The sequence below is a fragment of the Panthera onca genome, chromosome A1 (assembly GCF_046562875.1).
Source record: "Panthera onca isolate mPanOnc1 chromosome A1, mPanOnc1 haplotype 2, whole genome shotgun sequence".
In the NCBI taxonomy this organism is placed as follows: Eukaryota; Metazoa; Chordata; class Mammalia; order Carnivora; family Felidae; genus Panthera; species Panthera onca.
In genome coordinates, this window is record NC_138339.1 from 122,954,041 (window position 1) to 122,968,656 (window position 14,616).

Below are 14,616 nucleotides of genomic sequence, written 5' to 3' on the forward strand. Positions count from 1 at the left end.
CCAGAGAATCTGTACTCTTTTAATAAATTCATTTGGCCACTCTTGAGAACTACTGTGTCTAGAAAGTCTTCCCAGGGAATTTCAGTAGAAATAAATTCTTTGGAAGAACATTTCAACGAAGACCTCTGGTCTCCTCCACACTACCCTGCCTGAAGCTCCGGCTGATTTTTCCACTTCCCTGACACCACAGGGACTAGCTGAAGGAATGAATGCCTGAAAAGGTTTTGGCCGAATCTGCATGCAACTCTATTCAGCAAGCACAAGGTAAGCTATTTGTCCAAGTGCTTAAAACCATCTTCAGAATCTGTGCGCCAGGCCTGATAGGTCACGTGAGGAGGACGTAACGGGTATTGTAATAGTTCTTGAAGCTCGGCTAATCCGACCCATGCGCAGGCGCAGAAGGAAAGGGGACAGTCAAACCTCCAAGGCCCGCCCCTCCCCCACTATCCTTCCGGCTTTCACCTACTGCGCAGGCGCGTCGACTGAACCAAGATGGCCGCTCCCGTGGATCTGGAATTGAAGAAGGTAAAAGAGGGTCCTCACCTGGCAGAGGCTTCTCTTTGGAAGCTAAGGGGACTGTGGTCAAGAATATCGAGTGAGACTCGAGTCCGGAGGAAGAAAAGAGGCCCCAGGGAACTGGGGCGTGATTTCCCAGAGTCCTAAGGCGGGATCGGGTCTCCTTAGGATGGCGTGGGGGGCGAGCAGCTCTTTCTGCCTAAGAGCCGGTTGGGCTGGTTTGATTCCTGTGGCGGGCCGATAGCTGGCCGATCTTCTCGTTCTGACCTCCAGGGCCGTTTCGTTGCGTGGAGCCTTCAGTTTCATAGTAAGGCCTGAAGTAAGCGTTTCAAGTTGGAGCCCCTTCGGACGGCTTGCCCGGTCTGAGGCATCTGTAAATTCTTAATCTTCATTTGCTTTGAAAAACTCCAAGGCCATCCTGTGTTTTTAGGCCACTTACTCCATCTCTTGCTTTGAAAGGTCACAGCATGTACATACAGTTCAAAGTTAGATAGTCTCATAGCAGGGCTTTGACTCCCAGCCCTATCTCCCCTTCCCCCTTTCTTGAAGGACCTGCCAAAAAAAAAAAAAAAAAAGAAACAAGAACAAGCCCGTAAAATTTTCCAAATAAAATCGGTATCGGAAGGAATTGGGTTTCTGTCTTCAAACAGTTGTTTATAAATGTGTTGTTACCCAAAAACGTTTTTGCCACTTAAGGGTTGTCAGGGAAAGGATCCTGGACTTCATCAACTTTAAACCTATACTTTTCTATAAAAGGAAACTGAATTCTAGAAAAGATGTAGTCCAACGTTGGGACTAGAATCCACTATTCTTTGCTTAACTCCACACCTTTTGTTTATTAGCTTAGGTTCTTCAGAAGAGCAAATGTAACGTCTTAACACTTCGTTTGGGTGAACCTTTGCATATGAAATAAGATAGCTCAAATATTTGTTGCTCCTATTAAATGAAGTTGTTTGTTATTGCTCTGAGGATTTATGTGTATGTACCTTGCTTTTTGTGTTTCTTCTTTTGAAACTTGTAAATTTAGCCCTTAACCTGGTGTTCTCTAATGCTGTAGTATCTTAGCTTGAACTGTATACCAGCTGCTTTAGCAATGTGTACAGAACAATCACCTGTAAGTTTACATGCAAGACAGAATTAATCTGAAGAATGATTAAAGCATTCTAAAAGTTTATCTTTTTTTCTGTTAAAAGTTCTAATGTAAGTCAGGGTTTAGTGAAAGAGCTAACAATAGAGTATAGCTGTGAGTGGACTTAACTCCCAGCATTTGAATTTGTTGTTAAGAAACCTCTGGACAATGAATGCAAACTAAGAAGATGATTGGAGACTTAAATTGGATAGTTTTGACAGCCAGTTAGCTTAAGTAAAAAACAAACTTGTTGTTTAAAGGTTTCATCTTCTAATATCTTTATAAGGTCTTTTTTTGGGGGGGGGGGGTAGTGGAGACTAATAGGCAATTTCAGGCACCTCCTCTCTCCCCAAATCAATCTTTTGAAACCTTACTAATAGGTGAGAACAAAGTCTGAAAAAAGTTAAGTAGAGGGCTTTGCCCTGTAATGCAGTCACAAATGGTATTATTAAGGCATAAATTTGACAACATCTGAAAGTCATTCCAGGCCCTTAAGTAAGAGTATCCAAGAACTGTGTTTAAGTGTACACGAGGGTCAAATTTGGCTTGGTATGTGCATATGAAGATTATGATGCAGTTCTACCAATGCCTTGAATTTTTTTATTTTTTTTAATCTTTATTTTAAAAATATTTGTATCCTGAATGTTACTGTAAAATAGAAACATTCCTGAACTAAAGGTCAGAAGAAATGGGTTTCAGTGTTAAGTCCCTGCCTTTCCTCATAATAGTTGTTCAACCCTGTGCAAGCCACTTACATCTCTTCAACTAATTTGGTTACTTTATTTAAAAAAAATGTTTTTTAAATGTTTATTTATTTTTGAGAGATAGAGAGCAAGCAGGGGAGAGGCAGAGAGAGAGGGAGACACAGAATCTTAAGCAGGCTCCAGGCCTGGAACTGTCAGCACAGAGCCTGACGCGGGGCTCGAACTCAGCAACCATGAGATCATGACCTGAGCCAAAGTCGGATGCTTAACAGACTGAGCCACTCAGGAGCCCCTAAGTTGGTTACTTTAATCTGTAAAGAGTGATGATGAAAACTCCCATTCCTAAATCATAGGATTATTGAGAGGAGTAAATGAGATATTACTATATTCCACAATGTTCTCATATTAATATTCCCATGTTAGTATTTCAAATAAATGTGGGAAAGTGTTTTGAAACCTAGCAGTGTAATACAAATGTAGTGAATCGTTATAGTTTTGTTTTGAATCACTGTGTTTCATCCTCTTTTGCATTTATTGTTTTATTACTCTTTGGATACCTGCTTCTTCATATGGTTATTTAAGGTGCATTTGTTGTGCTTCATGTAGACTGCATTTTCTGAGGACAGGGTAAGTTCATGATTTAGCATGGTGGCTTGATTGTTTACAGTTGTATTGAGTTTTATTGATGTTTGTGTTGGTAAATTTCACAACTTTGTTTCTGGTTAGCAGCTTATTTTAATATATTTGGATTTGACTCAAGTGTTTCCTGTAAAATGTTTCACCCACTAAATGAAGGACTTTTTTTTTTATTAGGCCTTCACAGAGCTTCAAGCCAAAGTTATTGACACTCAACAGAAGGTGAAGCTTGCAGACATACAGATTGAACAGCTAAACAGGACGAAAAAGCATGCACATCTTACAGATACAGAGATTATGACTTTGATAGATGAGACTAACATGTATGAAGGTGTAGGAAGAATGTAAGTACAATGTATCCTGAAGGGGGTTATTATGGGAGAAGTTTTTGTCTAGAATTTGTTCGTTTTAAAACTTGGGTTAAAGTATCATGGAAACTTTGAGGATCACCTAGTCAAATACATACTTTTAAAAAATGCTAACTGAACCCCAGATAGATGTGTTTAATTTTAGACTTTGCAGTACATTTCTTAGATATTTTCCTCTTCTCTCTGTGATCAGGTAGATATTTAAGTGCGTAAGTTCAATGACGAAAATGATTTGTTATGAAAAGAAGTTTACAGTAATTTTGTGTGTGAAGATTTATTTAAGTAGGTGTAGTTTTAACTTCTCCTTCCTTACCTGATTTATTAGGAGTCATACAAATCATAGGTCCTTTAAGATGTTGGACCAGTGTTGTAAGATAAAAATAGATCCATTTATCATTTAAATACACTCATTCTGTCATGCATGAAAAATCAAGTAAACCAATTTACTTTTTGTTTGTTCTAATTGTTATATGATTGACCACCTATACTTCACTCTTTCTTTTTTAAGAAATATATTACTCTTATGAGAGAGAATAGATGAGCTTCATGTTCTCTAAACAGTAAATAAGGAATGGAAAAGCCCTTAACTACAGGTCACATTCCATTACAATGAGCTAAAAGGAGAAGACTTTTTTTAAGCGGGGGAGGTACAAGGGGAGGGTTTTTCTGGAATTTGGTCTTTGGATATTACTTAGTAAATGGACCATTACTTCAAGTTTGGAGATCTTGTAGTGAATGGAATTTGACCTCAGTCTGAAGATGACTTGTTTGGTGATTGATTTGAAGGAAGCATAACATGTGTAACATTTAGTAATGGCTTTGGAATGACATCATGAGAAGTAGACTCTGCTCATGACTAGCTACTCCTTTTCTTAATGGAAAAGAGAGGGATTATGATAAACATATGATTTGTTTTCTCAGAATAAACAGTATATCAGAAATTCTATATCTGTAGTTCATATTTTTCATTTTAGCTTATTTTGAGAGGAGGAGAATCCCACTTTGACAATTTGTTATTAGGAGAGAAAAGAATTGGGACAGTAACAAAGTAAAACCCTTGAATATATATCTATATAGTACAGGTGCATTGTTGGCATTCACTATAGGATAATTTTATTCTTAATATGAGTATCCTTAGGTCTTAAACAGTAATGGTAGCTTTTCCAGCATGCACGTTAACACGTTGCACTTGGATTTCACATCAGTACATTAGCCTTTGCAACAGTAAAAGAATCTCTTTTTCCAAAACAGAAAATCTCTTTTGATTGTCTTTGGCCTTTTGGGCTATAATGAAGTTTTTGGTTTTAATCAGAATACTTTATTAAAACATTCTCCGAAAGTGCTAGGTTGTTACTTTTTTTGCATACTGCCCTAAGTGCTACAGCTAGATTGTATTCCACACCAAGAAGTCTAGAGTTAAAAGGCTGGGATATGATTTAGTTCATGGTAGAATAGTAGTAGTATTTCCATAAGATTTATTTTGTGTAAAATAAATACATTGTTGTAAATGTTTGGATAAAGTGGAACTTCCTACATAGTTTCAAACTTTGGTTTTCAATTTGACTTTTGTTCTTTCTGCATCCCACTGGGAGTGCGAATTTGACTCTGCATTGTGGGGGCATGTAAGGTGAATAGAGTTTGTTGTTTGGCTAGAGTATTAGCGCCCTCAGGAAGAAAAGACTTGCTGAGTATTAGTCTGGTCATGAGGATGTTCCCCTTGATGCTAAACCTGAAATAACTATTTCTGAATTTATAGTCTTGAGTAATCTTGAGTATCATTGTGATTCACTTCTTTAATTCCAGTCTTTACCTTAATTTGTCTTTTCTTTTTTGAATATTATTTGGGAATTCCAATTAGAATACTAATTTTTCTCAAACTGTTGTTTAAAACCATGAATTATAGAATCTAAAACACTCCATTTTGTTTAGAGCCTGCAGTAGATTTTTGCCATCACTGACATTCGGGCTTCATTGTATCTTACCTAGATTATTGCAATAGCCTCTTAGCTGTTCTCTCTGCCTTTATTCTGTGTGTTCAAATGTACTCTTCATACATCTGCCAGAATTGATCACATCCATATTTTTCATAAAATTCTTTGATCTGTTGCCCACAGGATGAAATCTAAACTTCTTAGCCTAGCATTCATGTTCATTTATAATCTGTCCTTAATGTACCCCTGTAGCCTCAAGTCCCACCACTTTCTAGTCCCAGGCTCAGTATAGCGCAAATTTCATCTCATGGATTTAACATCCTTCCATTGATTTTGGGTGATCTGTTGAAAAGGACTTTGAGTCTCATGTGGGCTTTAAACATGCTTTAATTGATTAGTATGTCTGTCATGGGTGACGATAGAAGAGGAATAAGTAGTACATGTACCGGAAATCGTTGTCCCTACTTTTGTCACCGGACTTTGTCACCCGTTTTTTTGTTTGTTCGTTAAGTATATTTATTTATTTTGAGAGAGAGGAAGAGCTGGTTCATGCGCTATTGAGCAGGGGAGGGGCAGGGAGAGAGAATCCCAAGCAGGCTCCCAGTTGTCAGCATGGAGCCCAGTGAGGGGCTTGAACTCACGGACTGTGGGATTATGACCTGAGCTGAAATTGAGTCAGCTGTTTAACTGACTGAGCCACACAGGTGCCCCTGTCAGATGTTTTTGTGCTTTCTTGATTTTGTTCATTCTTTCTTTGGCTTGAAGTATCCCCTTTCCCTTGTGAAATTTTTATCCTTCAAGACATAGCTTGTCTTCTCTGAAGATTTTTCTGTCCTCCCTGGCAGACTTATTCACACTTTCCTGGGTGATACCAGAGCTTTTGTTCCTGTAGCTAGTATAGCAGAGACAGAGACAGAGAGAGAGATGATTGATTTCTAAGTGGGTCATTTGCCTCAACTAGATTGATTGTCAGCTCATTGAGACTGTATACATCTTTATCTTTGTTTCTTCTGTTCTCAACATAATGTCTGGCACAAAATAGGTGTAAAATGTGTCTTGATTTGAATTGAGTATGATTCTTTTGCCTAAAATAGGTACATTTTCTTTTGTTTCTTCAGAAAGAAAATACAGTTAGAAAGTCAAAGACTTAAGAATTAGGTTTTCTTATTCTGTTTTAAAATATGATTCAACAAAGGTGAAATTGTAAAAGTAACATTTTGACTAGGTCAAAGCAGTTGTTTCTTATCAAAATTATGTTCTTTGATTGGATAAGATAAATTCTTAATTAAATCTCCTGAGAAGGTTAACCAATTCTAAAAGCCAATCAGTTGCAGAGATAATTAGTTAGAACTGGCACTATAGAAAAACCTAAGCATTTAGAATTAGGCCCAGGGCAGTATAATCCTTAGAGAATAAAACCTGTTCTATGTAGAATAATATCAATATAATATCTATTTTATATTCTTCATCTCCATATAAGATGGAAGTTACATATTCCTTTATAGGGTATGTTTTTAGTTTAACCAAATCATTGCATGCCCAGATGTCTTTTAAGACACATATGTAGAGAAATTTGGTAGTGTTAAATGACCTCCTGTATATGGCTTATTTTGGTTTTTATACAAGGAAAATCAAACTACAGGATAAGAGATGATGAATTGCTATATACTGTAAACTCTGTGTATTCATTGCTCAAAGCTATATTCTGTCCAGTCTCTTGGCATGTTGCCAGCACATTTCAGTTCTCTTACTTCATATTCTTTGGAGAGGCTGTTATGTAGCCTGATACTACTACCACCAATTTCTAGTTTTGCTACTTAAGCTGTTTGTGAGCTGACCTCACCATACTGCTTTGAGAACTGTGATGAAAGTTACAACTGTGGAATGATCTGTCTGAATAATTGCAAGTGTTTGTCTTTGCATCTTTCTAGCATGCAAGGAGGGAATAGACACAATTCTCAAATAATACATGAATGTTGCTGGTATCCTTTTTTTTTATGAATAAGAACCAGTTTATAAGGATTTATGGGGGTTTTCTTCCCTTTTTGCACACTAGAAGATAGGAGAATTTTTTAAAAATAAGAATTACATTTCAAAGTGCATATAGAGAACATTTAGCCTTGCTAGTGTTTGAAAGGACCATCGTTAGAATAAATGTCAGACTTATTTTTATTAACAATAGGTATGATCCTGACCCTGATTTGATAACAGGTTTAGTATTCTGTAATTCTAATGTTCTTTTACTTGAGCATTACATACACTTCTTTTTTCCAAGAGAGACAAATTAAGCTTTAATTTTTTTTAATATGGGAGGAACTTGAGTAGATTAGTCTCTGAGAAGAATGATTAGTGCCTTTTTAAAACTTGAACCTAACTAAAAATAACTTTGTACCATATTTAAACCAATTTAGAGGTATGCCACCATTCTGTGGGTATTTTTTACATTTAAGGAACTAAGAATGAACAATGGTATAAATCTACCAACTAGATAAGTGTCTAGCAATGCAGAATTTGCTGTTTGGGAGCGGTGTTGCTATTTCTACTTGTTGAAGTAATTTGATGGTTGATCTCTAATGGTTGAAAGATCCAGAAGTGTAAAACCTAAGATAAATGTGGCACAGGTAGAAAGTAAAAACAGTAGATATATTCCTGATAGGGAACAAATTAACAGTAGCCAAAATCAGAACAGTTGAGCAACTTTTCAAGCAATTAGGATGTAGAAATCTGAATTTTTCACGATAGCTTGGTTGAACTGCCCTTTGTTTAAACTATTATGTTAGTTCTTTTGTGATTTTAATTGTTAGTTTGGATGTTGACCTGTAGTTTGAATCATGACAGTTAGTAAAGCCAAGTCGAAATATTTGGTTTCTCTGTTTAGTTATGTTAAATATTAATAGAAAGGGACATAGTCATGGTGCCTGAAGTTTTGCAACCATTTTACAATTTCAGATAGTTGTAAAGTTGGTATTCTAGTCAATTTGGTGTAATTTTAAAGCTGATGAAATAGTTTTACTAGATTAGGAAATAAACCACAAAACTTGGTGCAGTAAATATTGTTGATGTTATAGTAAAAATAGTTTATATTGTTCTTACTGGAATCAGGTTTGGATATTTTATTTAGTGATTGCTATAGGAGAAAAGTACACATTATTTTTGCTGTGAGAGCACATGGCAGATAGAAATTTATCAGCTCCTTATATCTTCTCTTTAAATGTAGTAATCTGTATTTTAGAGTAGAGAAAATGAAGCAAAGATAAAATAATTTTCAATTGTAAGAAGGCATTTTTAAAAAGTTATTTTTTAGATTTTATTTTAAAGGAAGAGGGGTTCTTGATGTTGAACTGCTTTTACTAATAGATTGTGACCCTCCCTTTTTGTGTTTTTATACAGAGCCATTTAAAGTTCTGGCTTTCATTGCTCAGAGCTGTAAGGGGGGAAAAAAAACAAAAACAACTTTTCCTGTTGTGCAAGGAGAAATGACTTCACTTTTGTTGATGCTGAGTGTGTATGTAACCTCAGACGGGCACATTCTCCTCTTTCACAGATGTGGTACTCTAGGGAGAGGAGATTTTTGAGTAATATTCTTAATTTCCTTAAGTTGTCAGTGATTTAAAAACTTAGTGTTCATTATAACTCTGCTGTACTGCTGTGTAGAATGACATCACTGTTTTTATGCGAGGGCAAGTTAACAAACATTTGCGTAGGAATTACATAGCCATGTTTCTTCTTTAGAAGAGTACTTTTGATAATTCTTTCCCTTCTTCCCCTCCCATGTCCTCCAGAATCCAGTCTCACTGAAACACAGGAAATTAGTTTTGAAAATTCGTGTGCTAATTAGAAGTTTATTGTAAAAACAGGAGAAGTCTGTTCTACTTGGGATGTACAAACATGCGAAAATAAAATTTTTACTTAATGTGTCCTTGTAGGGTTACTTATTTTAGGCTTGAACTTGATTAAAAAATGTAAATGGAATTGATTCACTTGGTTACTTGGGAGCACTTTGCTTTTGGATTTCCTGACATCAAAAGGCTTCACATTTGTTTTTTAAACTGGCAAAGGATGAAACAAAACCTGCTTTTGTTGCATGAAAGTAGCAATTACTCAGCAACCCAAGAGGATACTACAGTGTATTCTAATTGGTGATAAGGATTGATTTAGTAAACTGAGGGAAGGGTGAAAAGTACCATTACCTTGTTGTTCCCATGTAAATAAAAATAAAGGTAGCAGTAACCTTGAACTATGTTACTTTGTCATTGGGGAATTGTTTGCTGCAACTGACTAGCTGAGTTTCTCTGAAATGAAAAACGATCAGTTCTTATTTTTTAAGTTTATTTCTTTATTTTGAGATAGAGGAACAGAGAAAGAGGGAGAGAGAGAATTCCACACAGGCTCCACACTGTCAGCACAGAGCCCGACGTGGGGCTTGATCTCACCAACTGAGACCACGACCTGAGTCGCAATCAAGAGTGGGATGCCTAACCTACTAAGCCACCCAGGCGCCCCTGAAAAACAATCACTTTTAGGCCGTACCAAGAATTTTCTGATTTTAGCTGCCACTTATCTCATAGTGGCAAATTTAGGAACAACTTGCTATCTAATCTGTTTGAGAGAGGACTGAAATGTTCATGTCCAGGAACATAATCTGCTTAATGAAACATCCAAAAGGAGCTCACAAAAAATATTGACCTAGAAGTTGAAAGGCAGTCAGTCCATGTATGTGAATACACACTTGGTATGACTTGTTAGTATTCTTTTTTACTCCTTATATCAGGAATTGATAGGGTCTGCAAATATCCTTTGCCCAGAAGGAATAATTAGGATTGCAGTGTGTTGCATGCACCATTAGTGCCTGTGGTTTTGTGAAGAATGTATGCTCAATTTATTTTTAGCATTCAAGTTCGAATGGACATGTCTGAGGGAATGTTATCTTATTGTCCTGGCCAAGAACTCTACTTACCATCTCTTGTTTTGAGGAAGGTCAGTTACCTTGAAATGGACCAGATTACTTGGGAGACACTGTTCCCTTGGCTTTGAAGAGGACTTGAAATGTTCTCCTATCAAAATTTGCACAGCAGCAGGATCCCAGTATTAAAAATGTATCTTTAAATAGATAAGAGCATGGCTGCCCTAAACCAAGCCTTTTACATTGTTTGGCTCAGGGTAAAAAGATTTGGATCACAGTATGCATCCTGTATGTGTGTGTTAGACTGAGTCTTTTGCATTTGTCCTAAAATATATTTATATTTCTCTGACTTTATGCTTTTGTACTAGGAGTCTTCTGTTTGTGTCCTTTAATGCTCACTGGATAATAATTTGTACTGTCCAGTGGTTCTGTTTCATCCAGTGTTACATTTTAACCTTTTAGTAAAAGAAAGATCACATCTTGGAAAAAGTTATAGCAGATCTTGATGATTATATGTGGAAATGTTTGGGGTTTGATGAGGCTAGAGTAAAAGTGGTAAACATCAGAGGTGATTATTTACCAGAATACTTAGAATACCGAATAGTGACAAAAATAAACATCATGTTTAAAATAGACTAACATACTACTGCTTCCATTTTAGGAGTAATAGTTTGATTTAAAAATACACAGTGATTTCTAATTAGTACAGATTGAACCTAGCAGTGTGTGAGTTACTCATCTAGAACAAGGAATGTTTACATGGACTTGGGTTCCTCAAGGGACCATGATTCTCTAATAATTCCAGTGAATTCTCAGCCCTCATCTAATTTGACCTATCAGCATTTATTCCAGTTGGTCTTTCCTGGTTGAACCATTTTCTTCCTTTGGCTTCTAGGAGATCACCTCTTGGTTTTCCTTTTATTTCACTGGCCATTCCTTCTCAGTCTCCTTTACTGTTTCTTTTTCTTTCCCATTTCCAAGTATTAGATTGACCTTGGGCTCAGCCTTTGGAATTTTTTTTCTTTTCTTTACTTTTCTTTTCTTTACTCTTTTCTTTTACTCTCTTAGTGATCTCATCCAGGCTTATCTCTTTAAGATTTTTTTTTTAATGTTTATTGATTTTGGAGAGAGAGAAAGAGAGAGAGAGAGAGAGATAGTGTGAGTGGGGGAGGGGCAGAGAGAGAGGGAGACACAGAATCCAAAGCAAGCTCCAGGCTCCGAGCTGTCAGCACAGAGCCTGATGCAGGGCTTGAACTCATGAACCATGAGATCATGACCTGAGCCGAAGTTGGATGCTTAACCAACTGAGCCACTCAGGTGTCCCCAGGCTTATATCTTTACAGTGCCTTTTGATATACTGGCAACTCCCAGGTTTTTATCTTTAGCTTAGACCCCTTCCCTGAACTCCAGATTTGTATATCCACCTGCCTACTTTACATCTCCATTCGATAGGCCTCTCAAGATTAACTTGACCAAAATAAAATTCTCACTGTTCCAGGTAAACCAGTTCTTCCCTACAGTCTTCCTCATTTCAGTGGATGACTTTTTTGTCCTTCCATTTCCTCTTCTTCGTTTTTTTTTGTTTTGAGAGAGAAAGCTTGAGTGGGGAGAATGGCAGAGGGGTGGGGAGAGAGGATCTCAAGCAGGTTCCACACAGCCCAGAGCCTGACATGGGGCTAGATCCCACCACGCTGGGATCATGACCTGCACTGAAATCAAGAGTTGGATGCTCAACTGACTGAGCCACCCAGGTGCCCTAGTCCTTCCATGTCTTCCAAATCTTGTAGTTATCCTTGACTCAGTCCATTAGCAAAGACTATCTTTAAATTTGATCCAGAATCTGAACATTTCTGCTTAACACCTCCCTGATTTCAGCTACCATTTGATTATTGCAGCTGCCTCCTAACTGGGCTCCCCCTGCTTGCATCCTTACCACTTTATAGTTTTTCCCAACAGAGCACCCAGAGTGATCCTTGCAAAACAGAAGTCAGGGGCACCTGCATGGCTCAGTCAGTTAAGCATCCACTCTTGATCTTGGCTCAGGTCATGATCTTGCGGTTTGTGAGTTCGAGCCCTGCCTTGGGCTCTGCACTGACAGCGTGGAGCCTGCTTGGGATTCTGTCTCTTCCTAGCTCTGCCCCTCCTTCTCTCAAAATAAATAAACTTAAAAAAAAAAAATCACTCTAGTCAAAATCTTCAGATAGCTTTCCATATTATCACTGAAAAAGACAAGTTGCTTTTGCAGTTGCTGGTCTCTCTGTCTGGAGATGTTTTCTTCCAGATGTCTACTGTACACCTTTGTCTTCCTTTAGGTCTTTATTAAAAAGGCACTGAGGCCTGTCATAACCACCCTGTTTAAAATTATATACATAACTTCTACCCCTACCTTCTTGCCTCCTGTACTCTCTCTTTTTGACTTTATTTTTCTTCATGGCATTTATAATCATCTGGCATACTATAGTACTAATTATCCATTTTTCTTAAATAAACTTTATTGAAATACACCTTATATATAGTAAAATACATTCATTTTTAAGGATACAGTTAAATGAATTTTGATACCTGTAATCACCACGTCTGTCATGATACAGCACATTTTCATCACCCTAAAAAGTTCCTTCTTCCAAGTCATTTCTTGGAAGTTCTGCTCCAGGCAATTGATAATATGACTTGTCTCAGTATAGATTAATATTTCCTGTTTTAGAACTGCATATGGAATATATATATATATATAGAATCATTATGATATGTACTACTTTGTGTGGTTTCTTTCATTAAGCATAATGCATCTGAGATTTATTGATGTCGTGTATATCAGGCCTCCTCAGGGACTATATCTGGGCTTCGGTTCCACTTCTTTAAGTACTCTTGCCTCTGCCCCCTTTATGCTTGCCGGCTTTATCTTCAGGTTGGCTGTAGGAGTTCCAAGGATTTAATTCAAATGTGACAACATGTAGAGTTAGTACTGTGTTTTTTTTCTTTTTCTTTTTAAGTTTATTTACTTATTTTGAGAGAGAGAGAGTAAGGGAGGGGCAGAGAGAGACAGGGAGAGAGAATCCCGAGCAGACTCCACGCTGTTAGCACAGAGCCCGATGTAGGGCTTGAACTCACAAACCGTGAGATCATGACCTGAGCCGAAACCAAGAGTCAGACGCTTAACTGACTGAGCTATCCAGGCACTGTGAGAAAGTACCATGTTTTTCCTGTGTCATATTTGTAGGAGCAAAGAAATCTTTCTCAGAAGTCTTCAGAGGGCCACCTCTCACATTTCATGACCCGAACTGAACCACATGCTTGGACTTAAATCTTGGGGGATGGGACTACTGTGATTGGGTAAGACCAATCAAGATTCATCCCAGGATTCACTTCCCTGAGTCACTTGGGAAAGTGGAGGTCCCCAAACAAAATTGGAGCTCTCTCAACAAAGAAGAATGGATATTGGGTAGCCAGTCAATAGTGTCTGTTAAAATCATCCACAGCAGTCTTTCCAGTGAGCAATAATTGAGGGCTAGCCACATGAAAACTGTTGGTAATATACGTAGGATAAATTGAGGAGAGTTTAACATGGAATGCAGAAAGAAGCTATTGAAGTAATTCAGGAATGTAATAAGTTCAGAAGGTGGCAGAAGTGGAAGGGAGAGGAAAAGGGTCAGTATGAAAGAAAATGATGAGTCTTAGTCATAAATGGGGAATATATAGGGTACAAGGAGAATACTTGCAAGTTTGGGACTAGGTGAGTGGGCAACTGGTGATAATCATTGATAGCTGTGGTTGAAGTGGGGGAACCTACAGGTAGAAATGACAGATGATGCAGACATAGTGCAAGTGATAGGGGGTGATATTATTTTGCAGTTCATTAGCCAAGTTAAAACCTTGATCATAAAGGAGTTCTTGGAGGGACTTGGGTAGAGATAGCTTAGTGGAGAAGCTTGCATAATGCTTGTAATATTGACACTGGAAGAGAAAAGGACAGGGAGGGGTGGTGTTTAATTTAAAAAACAAACATGAAAAAATGGGGACAGGATGGAGACAACCTGAAAGAGCCAATGATTTTTTCGAGTAGTTTCAGGTTTACAGAAAGTACAGAGAGCTCTCATATACCCTCTCTCCACCCCCGTTTCTGTTAACATCTTACATTTGTGTGGTACATTTGTTACAAATGAAGGAATACATTATGATTAACTAATATCCATAGTTTACATTAAGATTCACTGTTTTGTACAGTTCCGTGGGTTTTGGCAAATGTATAATATCTTGTATTTGCCATTACAGTATCGTACAAAATCATTTCATAGTCCCCCCAAATCTCCTGTGTTCCACCTATTCATCCTTCTTTCCTTTCTCGTACCCTGATGACCACTGATCTTTTAAAATGTTCTCTATAACTTTTCCAGAATGTTATATAGTTGGAATCATACGGTATGTAGTC

At 37.5% G+C, this 14,616-nt stretch overlaps 1 protein-coding gene across 1 annotated transcript in view; it reads left to right on the forward strand.

Moving 5' to 3' along the window:
* The first annotated feature begins 396 nt into the window (after positions 1-396).
* Positions 397-14,616, forward strand: part of PFDN1 (prefoldin subunit 1) — a 71,729-nt gene continuing 57,509 nt past the window's right edge. Inside the window, exons 1-2 of the mRNA XM_060635991.2 lie at positions 397-525; positions 3,163-3,329. Of these exons, the coding sequence (XP_060491974.1) occupies positions 493-525; positions 3,163-3,329 (200 nt within the window). The 5' untranslated portion in view covers positions 397-492. The remainder of the gene's footprint in view (positions 526-3,162; positions 3,330-14,616) is intronic.